Source organism: Dryobates pubescens, chromosome Z (assembly GCF_014839835.1).
Source record: "Dryobates pubescens isolate bDryPub1 chromosome Z, bDryPub1.pri, whole genome shotgun sequence".
Taxonomy (NCBI): Eukaryota; Metazoa; Chordata; class Aves; order Piciformes; family Picidae; genus Dryobates; species Dryobates pubescens.
The window spans coordinates 46,671,951-46,687,968 of NC_071657.1; the positions used below are offsets into that span (position 1 = coordinate 46,671,951).

The window sequence follows — 16,018 nt, forward strand, 5'->3', positions numbered from 1 at the left end:
ACTCTCTCTGTATAATACTTTTTCCTAACATCCAACCTAAACCTCCCCTGGCGCAGCCTGAGACTGTGTTCTCTTGTCCTGGTACTGGCTGCCTGGGAGAAGAGACCAACATCCATCTGTCTACAACCTCCCTTCAGGTAGTTGTAGAGAGTAAAGATGTTGAGTTGCTGGAATGTGTCCAGAGAATTATCCTGAATTAACCTTGTGGTCTTATGGACAATGTATATAGATATAGATATATCTTAAATAGTACCTTTTAAACTCACTCACAAAACCTCAAAAAAATTAGTTATATGTATATACATATACCCACATGTGTGTTTCTATCCATTATATGTTTGTACATGTGTTACACACACATGCATCTCTCTCTCTTGTTCTTTCTTTGCTTTCCTTCCTTTCCTTTCCCTTTCTCTTTATCCATCCTTCCTTCTCTACTCCACTCCTTACCCCCCACTCCCCATCTAGCTCTAAGGCCAGGCTTGAGATGCAGTCAAGACCAATTTTGATCCATGACTAGACTAGCCCATGTCCCATAGGAGAGAGATTGTGAGAAGATGTATAAGAGGTGCAAGGTTCTTCTCCAGGGCTAAGGCATGACACTGCTCTATACCTTCCAAGAGACCACTTGGCCAGATTCCAAGGCATCACTCTCAGCATAGCCACAGATGGACATACTCAGGCAGCTTGTGCTGCAGGAATACATAATTGGTCAAATTTTTTTTGCTGTGTCCTAGCTAATGTTGTTAGGTACGTGTAATATTAAAGCATTGATTTCAGACTTCATGGATTCTCACTGAAACACAGTGCAATTCTGAGGACTTCTCCTTAAAGAATCCTTAACCTTCAGTATTCTGTTTTTCTCACAGAATGAAGAGGATGAGGACCAGCCTCTCAGCCTGGCCTGGCCTGACACCCCACGCAAGCAGCTCACCTACCTTCTTGTATTACCCATTGTTTTTCCACTGTGGGCTTCCCTCCCAGATGTCAGAAAACCTGTAAGTAACTTGTTGTAAGTCAATGTACTCTCCACAACAGGGTGGCCGTCTAGCCGAGTGTCAAAAAGAGACCATGGCAGGTCTGATAAAAATACAGCTGATTTTTTTTTAATAGTTTCTTCTTTGAAGAGTTGGTCACAAGGTCGGTCTTCAGATCTTTACATGAGTGCTTGTGAGCACCTGGTTGGCAGCAGCTCTGTAGAGATTGCCATTTGAATATTTTATAACACAAAATGAAAGCTCTTAAAACCCTTTCTGGGGCCCTCACACCTGCACTTTTGGATCTTCACTGAATGTCATGTAAGGGACTAAGTCTGTCCCTCTGCAGTGGCCTAAAGGGTGCCATTAGAAATGCTTTAGACTGTCTAAATTTCCTCTGTTCAAAAATAATGATAGTTGTTTCTCTCAAAGCAGCATTCTACTAGGCCTTTGTCTTCTGCTATTGGCTGGAGAGCTGATTGGGACCAGCACTGGGATCGGTGTGCTTGAGCTGAGATCTTTCTCTTTGGTTTCTTTTGGGGGCTTTGTGGGTCAGAAGGACCCCTGGCAGAGAGTGAGAACCGTCAGGGTCATCTTCTCGCCTGCCTGCTCAGGACCATGACATCAGCCGTGGGAATTTTAAAACCCGTTGGGGCTGAGCGCGCGACGCCGGTTTGGCTGGAGAGCCTTCTGCCCAACTGCACGTGCCGGGTCAGCTGACAGAGTACAGAAGCCTCTCTGGTAGCTCAGATAAATTAAAGTAGTTAGGTGGAATATGTATTTTCAACAATTAACAATAACACCCCTGAACCATGGTAATGACTTGGCCAAAGGCCATTAGAAAATCAGTAGGTACCCAGACAGAGTTGGTGCACAAGCACACAGGGGTCCAGGCTGCTAGCTGCAGAGAGTGCTGGAGCCTGGCACTTGGAATGGAGGGGGAAGGAGACAACACCTGTGTCAGGTGTCACCAGGTGAATTTTCACCTCAATCTGGTGCAGGTGAATTTTCACCTCAATCTGGTGCCTGAGCTTAAGGACGAAGTGGCTGAGATAAAGGATGAAGTATCAAGACTCAGGACTATATGGGAATGTGAAAGGGAGTTTAGATATGTGGGAGCAGGCTTTGCAGACCTCCCCTGTTGAGGGAGACATCCCTGGAAACAGGGAGGGATGGTGTTAGGGGTGTTCCTGTTAGGGGGAGCAAGGGGAATCCATTCCGGCCCTCTTCCCCTCCCCCATTGCCCTTGCATAAGTATGAGGCCCTGCAGGCCAGGGGCAATGTGGATGAGAGGGCAGAAGAGGAACCATCTAAGAAGATGCCTAAGGCAAAGCAGTCCTCACCAACTATAAGGACCACCACCATAAAGAAAAAGAGAAGGGTTACAGTTGTTGGAGACTCTCTTCTGAGAGGAACAGAGGGACCCATATGTTGTCCCAGCCCATCCCATAGGGAAGTCTGCTGCCTACCTGGGGCCTGGATAAGGGACATCACCAGGAGACTCCCAAAGCTAATCCAGCCCACTATTACCCATTGCTGGTAATCCAAGCTGGAAGCAACAAGATTGATAAGAAGGGCACCAGGACGATTGAAAAGGAATTCAAGTCCCTTGGACAACTGATTGATGGGGCAGGAGATCAAGTGGTGTTCTGCTCAGTTCCCTCAGTGGCAGGGGTGTACACTGAGAGGAGCAGGAGAACCCATTCCATCAACAATTGACTCAAGGGATGGTGCCAGCAGAGGAATTTTGGGTTCTTTGATCAAGGGGCAACCATCGGTCAGGCTCTACTTGACCTGGTACTCTCAAATAGAGAAGGGCTGGTGAGAGATGTGATGGTAAGAGGCAGGCTAGGGTGCAGTGACCATGAGACAGTGGAGTTTTCAATATGCAGGGAAATAAGGAGGAGCAGCAACAGAACCCTCGCTTTGGGCTTCCGGAGGGCGAACATCAGCTTGTTTAAGCAACTTAGTTGGAAAGTACCCTGGGCAGCAGCTCTGAAGTACCAAGGGGTCCAGGACAGTTGGAACTACTTCAAACAGGAATTCTTGAAGGCACAGGAACTGGCAGTTCCAATGTGCCAAAAGATGAGCCAGCGAGGAAGGCGACTGGCCTGGATGGGCAAGCAGCTCCTGAAGGAACTAATGTTAAAAAAGAGGCTGTATCACCTTTGGAAAGGGGAGAGGCAACTTGTGAGATGCTTAAGGATGTTGTTAGATCATGTAGGAGAAAAATTAAGAGAGGCAAAAGCCCAGTTAGAACTCAAGCTGGCCACCTCTGTGAAAGACAATAAAAAACATTTTTATAAATATATTAATGCCTCAATTTTCAACAAGGCAGGAGGACTTCAGGATAACTGGCCTCCTGAACTGGTTGATGGGGTCAGGGAGCAGTGTAGTACCCCTGAAATCCATGGGGAAGTGGTTAGGGACTTGCTGAGTGTGGTGGGTTAACGCCCATCCTAAAAAAAACAAACAGGGTGGAGGGCTTGCGGGTTCTTTGCCCTCCCTGCAGGGCGTTTTCCCCCTGGGAAACTGAGTCTGTTCCACTGCCCCCTCACTGCCCAGTTAGGGTATAAAAAGCAGAACATTGCAGTCATTAGGGATCCTTTTGACTCCTGCCTCTCCTGGATGAGAGCTACTTCCGCTGCCTTCCTGCTTTTCTGCCACGTGGACAGGCCTGATCCTTCTCCCTGTTGCCTCTGTGCCTCTTCAGAGAGAGACTGGTTTTGTATTCTTGCTTTTTGTTGGGGTTTTTTTCCCCTTCCATCCATCCTTGTTCCTTGCCCTTGTGAACCTTACCTGTCATTGTTATATATATATATATGTTGTTTAAAGAAAACTCTTTAACTCTCTACTTCCAGGCCAACTCCAAATTATTGCTTGGTGCATTTTCTCCTTCCATTTCCTTTTTTTTTTTTTTTTGCCTCTCTGTTGGGAGGGAGGGGGTGGAGAGCAGGGGAGAGATTCTCAGCCTTGCCCCCATCTGAGCTCTTAACTCCCAGTTAGGGTTCAAACCACTACATGGAGCCACTTGGATACTCAAAAGTCCATGGGACCAGATGGGATCCATCCTAGGGTGCTGAGAGAGCTGGCAGATGAGCTGGCCAAGCCTCTCTCCATCATTTTCCACCAGTCCTGGCTTACTGGAAAGGTCCCAGATGACTGGAAACTGGCCAGCGTGATGCCCATCCACACAAAGGATCGAATGGAGGAACCTAGAAACTCCAGGCCTGTCAGCCTGACCTCAGTGCCAGGGAAAATTATGGAGCAGATCATCTTGGAGGCAACAACTGCACACCTGAAGGATGGGCAAGGGATCAGGTCCAGTCAACATGGATTTAGGAAGGGCAGGTCCTGCCTCTCCAACCTGATCTCCTTCTAGGATCAGGTGACCCGTCTGGTGGACGTGGGGAGGCCTGTGGATGTGGTCTACCTGGACCACCTCTACCACCTCCCTGGGCAACCTGTTTCAGTGTCTCACCACCCTCATGGTGAAGAATTTCTTCCTAACATCCAACTTGAATCTACCCATTTCTAGTTTTCATAGTGTCATAGTATCAGTCAGGGTTGGAAGGGACCACAAGGATCATCTAGTTCCAAACCTCTGCCATGGGCAGGGACACCCCACACTAGATCAGGCTGGCCAGAGCCTCGTCCAGCCTGGTCCTTGACTGGCTGGGCAGATGGGCAGAGTCCCACATGATGGCATTCAGCAAATCCAAGTGCCAGGTGCTGCACTTTGACCACAACAACCCCATGCAGAGCTACAGGCTGGGGTCAGAGTGGCTGGAGAGCAGACAGACAGAAAGGGACCTGGGAGTGCTGATTGAGAGCCGGCTGAACATGAGCCAGCAGTGTGCCCAGGTGGCCAAGAAGGCCAATGGCATCCTGGCCTGCATCAAGAATAGTGTGGCCAGCAGGAGCAGGGAAGTCATTGTGCCCCTGTACTCAGCATTGGTCAGGCCACATCTTGAGTCCTGTGTCCAGTTCTGGGCCCCTGAGTTTAAGAAGGACATTGAGACACTTGAGCATGTCCAGAGAAGGGCAACAAGGCTGGGGAGAGGCCTTGAGCACAAGCCCTATGAGGAGAGGTTGAGGGAGCTGGGATTGTTTAGCCTGGAGAAGAGGAGGCTCAGGGGAGACCTCCTTGCTGTCTACAACTACCAGAAGGGAGGTTGTAGCCAGGAGGGGTTTGATCTCTATATCCCAGGCAACCAGCACCAGAACAAGAGGACACAGCTGTGCCAGGGGAAGTTTAGGCTCGAGGTGAGGAGAAAGTTCTTCACAGAGAGAGTTGTTAGGCATTCGAATGGGCTGCTCAGGGAGGTGGAGGACTCGCCATCCCCGGAGGCGTTCAACAGGGGATTGGACATGGCATTTGGTGCCATGGTTTAGTATTCATGAGGTCTTGGGTGACAGGTTGGACTTGATGATCTTTGAGGTCTCTTCCAACCTTATTGATTCTATGAGTTTTAATTTTTGTTGTAAAATAAGATCTGTGAGTTTTCCATGGGTAACATACATGGTAGTTTTATCCCAAACACAGCCTGAAGTAATATAGTACTGAATATTAATGCCAATGACTTATTGTGACCACTTTTATATTTGCATATACAAATAGACCTGACTGGGAGGGTTATGGAAAGCAAAATAAAAAATGTCAAGAGCTGAAAAATATCTTTAACATTGTTCTAATCTCTTTTCCTTTCTGGATCACAAGTAGATTTAAAACTGTAGCAGGAGAGAGATGCACAATTTATGAGGTTATATATCAACACACCAAATTCTGTTTTCCTCCTCCAACACACTGAAAAACTGCAGCTCAGTGCAAGAAACAAGGTAAAATAAGAGCTCTGATTCAGGTTTAGATAAAGGTTTCTCAAAGGATATGAACTGCTGTTTTCCCTTCCAATCTTCAGGCTTTCTTTTCCTAAAGTTTTCAAAAAAAGTTTGGTAAACTCTTCTTGTTTGGTAACACAGAGAGCGTACTACATGAATTTCAAGATTGTTTATTTCTGTATATATGCTTTTCCACTCCATCATTCAAAACCATCCCTTATTTTATTTTATTTTAATTTGAAGTTAACATTGATAGACTTGTAGCCTTATCCAATATTGTGTGCAAACGAAAACAGGTCTTACAGTAATGGTTTTGGAAAGAGGTATCTCCAAAAAGTTGTGTGTAACTGTGTGCAGCATGTGATTATTAACACTAGTATTGTTCACCACAGAGCTGGCATGTTGACATCTTCCAGCTACAATACCCTGCCATAACACACAAGTTAAGAACAGTTGTGTGTATCAGACACGTCAATGGGTGACAGTTTTAAAATTTCCTTCATTGAAAGAAGGAAGATGGGAGTTTATGCAGAAGTAAAAGAAATGCAGCTCGTAATTGCAGCAAGCTGCTTACTTTGACCATTGCTGTTGAAGAGTTAACCAGATGGTTTATTTAAACTGCCTGATTTTTCAGGGATGCTTCATTAGAGTGTCTCTCAAACATTTTCGTTGGTGGCTGTGTGCTATCCCTGCTATTCCCTTCTTAACAAAACCAAAACCCAGTATCACAGGTCAACGTGTGCAGTAGGAAACAACTTCCCATGGAATCTCTGAGGCAAAGGGTACACCTAAAATAATACTTAAATAGATTTTGTAGGTAGGCCTAGCATCAGGGGCTTCATTTGCAAGTGTGTCAAATTTAGTCAGAAACGCGAATTCTGCAACTGGATTCTCAGATTAGCATGTGGGTAAAATGAACGCTTGTGTGTCATATACTGATTGGAGAGACCATATGGAGCTTTTGACATTCTCTGTGGTATACATGTTTCAAAAACGAGTCCTCCTTTCCTTCTAGAGCCTCTTCTCTAAAGTATATTTGATCCCTGCTGCATTTAGTTTGACTGTGCCAAGCTACATGTAGTTTTGTGAGACTCAGAATTATTTCCTTTTTTGCTTTATTATCCTCTGCTGTACACATACACAGATTTTTGTATAGGGTAGATTATGTATTAGTTCAACTAACTTTCTGCTAATTTGATAGCTGGCATGTTTTAATGTGCATTTAGTGCCTTAATGATACATGCTAACATTAGGCTAGTATATATTAAAATCCTTACTGTGACATCAATAACATTACAGGCAGTATACCAAATGTAGTTGTGCCCTTGGGGACTTTTGTACCTGACTTTTTGTTGAGGTGTTTTGAGCAATAACAATTTTTCCTGCACTAATATCTTATTTCCCCAGTGGCTCTGTAAAGGCCACAAATGTAACTCTGCCTCCTGCAGTAAAGGTTATTGAAAGACTGAAGGAAAAATTATGTGACCCTGATGGCCCACTGGATCAGTGACAGATATTGAACACCGTCTCTTTTGTTATAGCCATACTGCACTGTCCATTCCTTTGGGTTACAGGCCAAAAGGAAAAAAAAATTAAATAAAAAGGCTATCAGGGCTCCAGTCCTGCTGTCATAGCCCACATGGGCTGTTCATTCCATCTCTGCAAATTCCCACTACCAACAAAAAGGTACAACTTACATGAACTCTTGTTGCCTTACAGAGATGCACTGTTACTAAGGGGACAAGGACAAGATGTTCCTGCACAGATCCAGGAGCAGCTTCTGAGTAATGAGATTTAAGCACTGTCAAGTATGAAAGGAAAATCAAACCTTGTAATGCAGATAAAATTACGTGTGAGACAAACATATGATTAATTCAGGTGAAAGGTAAAGAGTACAGATGTTGATAATAATAGTACCCAGAATTAAGACAGTTACTTTGAAAATTATTAAGCACTCACTGTCTTTCAGGATTAGGCTCTTAGGAGGGAAAACTTAATACTTCAATCATTCCTGGTACTTGAAGTCCCATTTTTCAGACACTGGCCTGAAACCAATAAAACAACATACCAAGAAAAATATCACTAAGATTGCTGATAGGAGCAATACCAATCCAACCAATCTACAGTGAAACTATGAAATTCTTTTTCTTTTGGTCAAAGAAAATAACACAGGAGTTGAATGAGACATAGCTTTTCTCATTTGTCTGTTACCATAACCACAACAGAACCAATTGGTAATAAACTGGACTCTCTCTTTACAAGACAACCATCACAACAACTACCAGAAAAGGTGGAGACTATTACTGTCTGCTCTCTCTGACTAATTCTTAGAGCAAAATGCATGGAATTGACAGCTCTCTATATTTCCAGGAGTCAGGGAGTTGCAGTTAGGTAAATCTCATTCTTTACAAAATAACCATGATTATTAATGCACTCTGGAAATAAAATCCACAATCTGAAACAGAATTAGCACAGTTAGTACTGTGCATTTTCAAAACTGAATCTCTGCCCAAATTATTTAGCATCGTCTACCAAGTCCGTTCATGATTTCATCAACTGTAACACGTATTGTGCCCTTTTTGAGTTTAAATGTTCCCCCTTTTAAAACAAGTAATTAAACTGTTAAGCCTATTGAGGTACTCTCGGTCTTGAACTGCTTCTTACCAATTAATTTTATGGGGGGAGGATTGGCTGGGGCAGGATAGGATTACACATGTTGCAAGGTTGCTGACTCGTAATTCTTAACCATCCGAATTCTGTGGATGTCACCTTATTTTGCCACTTGGTAAGTACAATTGCACTGAGAAGGAGCTATTGCTGGCAAATACAGGTCTTGCTCTGGTAGTTTTGTGTAAGCCAATGTATGCTTCTATCTCAAATGCTGTAATTATTCACATGGCATTGCTATGAGGAGCTCTCTGTAGATAATGTCACCAACTGCAACAAGCTTATCACTTTATCATCTCATTCACTACATGTATTCCCAAAAAAATTCCAGTTTTTGCAAAAAAGACAAAAAAAGCCCTGGAAGTTGAATGAGTTAGTTGCTCAGAATGTGGAAAAAGAAGTTCTGATTTTAGAATTAAAATTCTGTGTACATATAAACATTTGAAGCTCCTCATGAGATTTTCTGACCTGACAAAAATTTAGAACTCTCTTTTGAAAAAGTAACTGTTTGCTCTGTGAAGAGTCAAGAAGCAGTTAAGAATCAGATCAACCAACATATCCTGGGCAGTTCTGGAAACAGTGCTTGTGACCGAAATGGAATTTATATGAAAAGAATGTTTTCAGGTGCCATTGTGGGTATTTATGCCAATATTCAAAGATAATTTGTTTAAAACACATACTGGAAGAGTTTACTTACTTGTATATCTGTTGGGGGGGGGAGTGTTGTTAAACCTGCACCAACTGTAACATGTTCCTCTGAATACTCAGTTGTGGAATTGGACAGGTTATGCTAGTCAATATGCACAAGCTCAGTTTTCAGGAGAGCTTTAGCATATGCAAAGTGCCCACAGGTAGTTTGCAAGTATTCTGTAGCACAGTCTACACCTGTACCTGGGGCTGGAAGATATACAGAACTTTTAATTGTCCTGTCCTGTAGATGAGTGTGCACAATTGCCCTTGCTGACTTTACCTTTTTCCCATTAGTAATGATCTGATCTCATTACATTTCCATCAGCAGAGAGTCTACACAATTTTCAATGAGTTGTGGGCCAGTCTCATTCTTTCCTGGTGGAGCTGACAAAAAACAGGGTCATTGCCACATGACCAGCTCTAATGGCCAGGCCAATTCACTGAGCATCTCTTTGTCCACAGTCACTCATGGTCACTACACTACAACTTCAGTTCCTAAAACTGAGGCTGTACCATTGCTGCAGTTTAGGCCTAGATGGCAACTGAAGACCATGCAGCTGCTTGGTCTTTTCCCTCCCCCTGCCATGGGATGGGAAGTAGAAACTAAAGGAAAAGTCAAAACCCTGTGGGTTGAGGTAAGGAGAATTTAATAGAAAACATAAAGACAAAAACAACAGTAATAATAATAGTACTAATTAAATAATATATAAACTGAGTGATGTACAAATCAGCTTCTTGCCATGCAGACCCTGCCACCACCCACCCCAGCCACTCACCCACACCACCTGCTCAAATTGTGCAGGCATGCATGCTTCCCCGGATCAGCTTCCCCCCAACACCTTATATACTGGGCACATCATCAACATGGTATCAAATACCCCATTGCTTGGCTTACTTAGGCTGTCCTGACTGTGGCCTCTCCCAGCTTCTTGTGAAAATTAACCCTATCCTAGCCAAACTCAGAACACCCATCTAAATGCCTCTTTGTGTCTGCTATACAAGCAAAGCTGACTGTGCATCTCTGTAAACTTCTTAACATAGCAGGCTTTACCAAAGCTTGAGCAAGCTGAATTGGAAAAATCTAAGTAGTATTTTCTCTCCAAAACTCATATTCAGGAAAAGCCCTGCAATCCTGTCTGCTCCCACAACACCTAGGATCCATGGGCTAATTAGTCTTGTGATGCAGCAGAGGCTCATCCTGCTGTGGTGGAGGGGTACAGGCAAAGTGCACTGCCCCAAAATTCTGGGAGCCCCTGCAGAGCGAAAAGTGGAAGTGAATTTAGCAAGGACTTAGCAGGAAAAGGTAGTGCAGCACCAATCACAGAATCACAGAATCATAGAATTGTCAGGTGGGAAGAGACCTCAATGATTGTCTATTTCCAACCCCCCCACCTGCTGCGGGCAGGGACACCTCAGAGTAGATCAAGCAGCATCTGAAACAAGCGTTCAAAGTGATGCAGCTTGCTTCCACAAGTGTTCCCTACTGACTGTACCTGAAAATTTGTAGTATTCTGCTAGTGGCATGTCAGAAGTCATCTGGGATGGAGATCTGTATTCAGAAGGTCAGTGCCCATACAGGTTGTGATTTTATTCAAGACTGGTAGCATTCATTCACAATACAGATTTTATTTTAAACACTAATTTGATTTAGACAACTACTGCCTGGTACAGTACTGCAGTTGTGTTTCCTTCCTTCAGCAGTTTAACTTGATCTCTTCTTGTTACATAGATCTAGCTAGGAAATATGGATAACTGAAAAAAATGGAAGAATACAGATTAAATCTGAATCTCAATTCAATGGCTTCAAGAGTGCTATTTATTCAAAGTTTGTGATTAGTGAGGGAGATGCTGGAAAAGAAAATGAAGATACTTTGGTGTTGCACAGATTTTGTAATACGTTGAAGGGCCTCAAAGTGTATTTTACATGTTTCTATAACAAACTGCAAAGTATGTCATTTATGTGCATAATGTATCTTCTGTTCTGATTGCGAAAGTGGGTTGTGTTCCCAAGAAAAGTAAATGTCCTAAAAAATTTAGGTTTGTATTTTTTTAGCTTTGTCATATGCCAGCCTTTATTATACTGAGCATGAAAAATGTTGCAAAAAGTTATTCATATGTGAATCAAAGGTACAGATGGGTACCTGTCTGAGCTATTTGAAACATTCTTTCTTAATAAGCATGATGTTTATAATAAACTCAGAAATCAAACCACCTTCCTCTGAAACACATGCAAACTGCAGCATAGTGGAATATGATGCCTCATTCTGTGGTTTCTTAGGAGCTGTTATTTTACAGCTGAAGCAGTTAGAAAGAATGAGGCATAGGTAAGTATATACCAGTGTAGAGAGGAATTTTCTTCACATTCTTGATTAAAAACAAACAAACAACAAAACCACTCTCATTTTCAGAAGTAAATAGTTAAATAATCCAGAGTACAGCACATCAGCCTTCAACCTAGATGTTCAATGTTTCTCTTTTTTTCTGTTTCAGAGCTCAAGAAAATTTTTTCCTATCACCTTTTTTGGCTCTATCAGCTGGATTGCATTTTTTTCTTACTTAATGGTCTGGTGGGCACATCAGGTAAGGAGGTGATATTGGTACAAAGTACAAGCCCTGCACTGTGTTTTGCACCACAAGAACTCATTTAGAATCAGAGTCCTTCAGCTGTCTCATGCTGAGTAGTGTTTTATTTTAGGAGCTACAACACTGGATGAAGTAAATCACTACTCAGTAAATGGAAAGCAGTTCAGAGAGCTGTGATTGTCCTGGCTAAAGGACTTGATTATCCTGGTAATATGAGAGCCATAGACAACCACTTGTCAATACCTACTGGTTCTGTTTGATAATCTTACTTTTCTCCTGGATCATGTAGAAATCTCTGTAAACAAGTAATTCTCCAATCTTGCTTGTATTCTCCAAGCTAGACAGAAAGCTCCAGGATAATATTCCTGGTTAAAGAGATTTACAGCAGAAAGCATTTCTTCACTGCAGGACTTCTGTTTTTGCTTACCCTTTTAGGTTGGAGAGACTATTGGTATTAGTGAAGAAATCATGGGATTAACTATTCTAGCTGCTGGCACATCCATTCCTGACCTTATTACTAGTGTTATTGTAGCACGCAAAGGTCTTGGGGACATGGCTGTATCCAGTTCTGTTGGAAGCAACATATTTGACATCACAGTGGGGTAAGTCCTACAGAAAGAAAATTGTGTGTAGGAATAGAATAGAATAGAATAGAATAGAATAGAATAGAATAGAATAGAATAGAATAGAATAGAATAGAATAGAATAGAATAGAATAGAATAGAATAGAATAGAATAGAATTAACCAGGTTGGAAAAGACCTTTGAGATCATGAAGTCCAACCCATCACCCAACACTGTCTAATCAACTAAACCATGGCACCAAGCACCTCATCCAGTCTCTTCTTAAACACCTCCAGTGATGGTGACTCCACCACCTCTCTTTTTTAGCAAGTCTTTTGTTCTCAGCTTGTAGCTATGATTTTGCCAGGGTGTTTCTTACCACAGCTTTCTGCTGTCAATGCCTGAAAGGGAAAATGGTGCAAATATGCGATGGATGTAACTATTTCAGCTGCTCAGAAGTTTATAGACATTTCCATGACAGAATATTTATAATTTTTTTGCTAATTCTCTCTTTGATACGTTGCAGAGTTGACTAGGCAAGTGAACTGCACATTTTAAAGTGTTTTTCCAAGAAAAAATTTCCGAAGCTTTTTGTGATTTTTCAGGTTGCTGTTGTTTGCATTATGCCACTCATTGTGCTTATACTAGAGCTTTCTTTATAAATGATAATTGGGAACAACTAATTGCCTCTGCAGTATTCCACACCTTTGCTGTAATAAAAACACACTCTCATTGTCTTGTAAAGCATGTAGTTTGTTTAGGCTATTGTTCACTTGTGATTTTTTTATATACCTGGCAAGTCCCTGATTACAATGCAGTTCTCTACTAACACAAAGGATCCTTTATATAGCCTTGTCAATGGGGGGGAGGTAAGTTTGTGAGAAAAGTGTGCTATTTACACTTTTCTGCTTCACAGCAGCTCTACGATAATGATGCATGGGATGCAGCTAGAATTCAGATTCCTTTTTGACCTTTTGAGACCAATCTAGATCATGTCCAGACATGTTGTAATCTATGCCTTAGTGCTTCAAAATTGTACAGGAACTGTACAAAGTGTCTATTTCCATCAACACAGGATAGGGAATCATGTCTGTACTCTCAATTGCACTGTCTTTGGTTGTTTCTTGCTATGACACATGCAGAAGAACAGGTCTAGTTATAGTTGAAGTCCTGAACAGCCTAGCTGTAGAACATATCAGCAACTGCACAGGTACAAAAGGGACCCTGAATTTAGAGTGGATATACTCCATCTGTTAGTTAATGGCAGTATCTTAGAACACAGGAGAAAAACTGGGCTGCTTTTCTCCAGAAGTATGAAGTGTCTGAAACAACATCTGTAAGAAGCATTTCTGCAAAACATGTAAAAACATTATTTAATACCAGAATATAGGGTACATTAGAAGACATTTTTTTCCATGCTTTATTACTTCTATTACAATTTCAGTCTTCCTGCCACTGGAGACATTGTTGTCCTGTACCAGTCTGTCAGCCCTGGTATGTTTACAACAGAAATGGCACAAGTGAGATGGTGTAGTTAGTACTGGGGCTGTTATAATTTATTCTCTCTTGAGCTGCTTATTCAAAGTTTGAATGTGATGAGCTTCTGACAGGTCTCTTAATGCTTTTAAGTCTGCAAAGCTCCCATCAGTGGCTTAAATACTTATTTCAGCTTGATAGCTTCCAAAGGAATGTTACCTTATCCTTTTGCATCAGAAGTGAAACATGTAATAAGAGCAAATACAGAAATAGAAATTAAGTTGGAGTTCAGTTGAAGTTTGCATTTTTAACACAGATTTTTACAGTTATTGTAGGTCACAGTTTTTAATGGCCAAATCCTGGAGACAGTGCCTTGCAGAATGCTGGTGTTTCCTGGCAAAGACATGTGACACACACACCCCCCAGTCATACAGGCTCTTGGAAAGAGAGGTGAAAGTAGATGGTCTGAAATCCAGAAACAAATGAAAGTGATCTCTGTGCTCATGGACAGCAAGCTGACCAATTGGATTTATGTACAGAGTAGAAGAGTTGAAAGTCTTCCTGCCTCTCTTTATGCAGCAACCCTCTGACTGTATTTTGAAGTGCCTCCAGAAACTTTATAGCACCCCCTCTGCATCTCTGCAACATTTCTGATTTATTTTTCCCTTTTTTAACAGCCTTCCTCTTCCGTGGCTCCTGTATGCTGTGATTAACAGCTTTGCCCCGGTGACAGTCAGCAGCAACGGTCTGTTCTGTGCAATTGTCCTCCTCTTCATCATGCTGCTCTTTGTCATCCTCTCCATCGCTTTCTGCAAGTGGAGGATGAATAAAATCCTGGGCTTTCTCATGTTTGGGCTTTACTTTGTGTTCCTGATTGTCAGTGTCCTCCTGGAGGACAAAGTTCTCCAGTGCCCAGTCTCCATCTAGTGGAAAGTGCTGTTTCTCAAGAAAAAAAGTAAATACATATTCAAGAAAAAATATATGTCAAAATTAAAGAGAAAAAAAAAAAAAGGTAAAAAAAAAAACCACAACAAAAACACAATTAAAAGCTTCTAAGAGAATAACCCACAGATTTATATATTTCCTCTCCCTCAAATTTAAAAGAGAGAAAACTAAAGGAAGAAAAGGATACAGCAGGCAGATGTCAGATTCTGAAGAATGGCCACTGCTGGACAGTGCAGTCACAGGTGAAGGGCTGAGCCCAGCTGTGCAGAGGTTTTCTTTGTCTGATGCAGAACATCCTCACATCCTCACCATTCATTACTGGAGATGCTGTGTGTACACAGAAACAGTGAAAACTGCTGCTTCTCCTATGCCTATGGTACATACCCACAGACTTCTCATTCTCTGTAGCAGTATGTACAGACACACAGCGTGCTCATTTCTAAAAGGTCTCTCTTCTAAGGGGAATGCGAATATTAACTTTGTGGAGGAATCACTCTCCACACACTCCAGTATGGGATTTTTCTGATACTCTACTAAAACTCCTGAGTCAAAAGCATGCAACAAGCTCATGAGTGGCAGACAGGGAAGAGTTTTGACGTCTCTTCATATAATTGGATTTATATGGGTTTATATATGTGATGTCAGCAAAACCAGGGACTTCATCAGTGTTTTGATCCTCTGCATCACAGGCCTGCAAGGCAATCAGCAGGATATTAATGGCAGTTTATTACATCTTGCAAAACTCTTCAGATTCCACAAACTCTAGCTCCAGCACTGAAGGGGCCATGCTGCCTGGCCATTTTGTAACTGGTGCGGATTTTCATTGCATTCATGTGCAAAGACCAGAATGGGGATATTCTTTCTTCGTCATAGTAACATAGAGACATCATACAACTCCTATGTGAACACTTTCTTTCTATCGCAGCAATACCGACAACAGTACTATGGCTTTCAGATGCTGTTACCAGTATGAGTTTGCCTTTTCATTGCAGAAGAAAAAGGCTAATTTGCTTATGAATAGTATTTAATACAGAAAGTAGAAGTAGTTGTAAAGTGGCAGCCTAATTGCTGAAGTGATATATGTTTTACAGTCTACCTTTCAGTATTACTTGGAATGTAGGGACCTTCACAGCTACATATAGCCATTGCTGAAAGAGATCCTAGCTGATGTATAAAGCTGGGGCAGTTCATATTTGCTCTTATAAATCTTGAAACTAGGTAGGATAAACTAACAATTTTAATATAGTGGAGCTACAGGAAACCTACGTGATTTTTTTT

At 42.1% G+C, this 16,018-nt stretch overlaps 1 protein-coding gene across 3 annotated transcripts in view; it reads left to right on the forward strand.

Moving 5' to 3' along the window:
• The window catches only part of SLC24A2 (solute carrier family 24 member 2), a 124,198-nt gene extending 109,412 nt beyond the window's left edge, over positions 1-14,786 (forward strand). For all 3 annotated transcript variants that reach the window (XM_009906620.2, XM_054178097.1, XM_054178098.1), the window contains 4 exons: positions 870-998; positions 11,664-11,753; positions 12,192-12,358; positions 14,473-14,786. In XM_009906620.2, the coding sequence (XP_009904922.1) occupies positions 870-998; positions 11,664-11,753; positions 12,192-12,358; positions 14,473-14,722 (636 nt within the window). In that variant the 3' untranslated portion in view covers positions 14,723-14,786. The remainder of the gene's footprint in view (positions 1-869; positions 999-11,663; positions 11,754-12,191; positions 12,359-14,472) is intronic.
• The last annotated feature ends 1,232 nt before the right edge of the window (positions 14,787-16,018 follow it).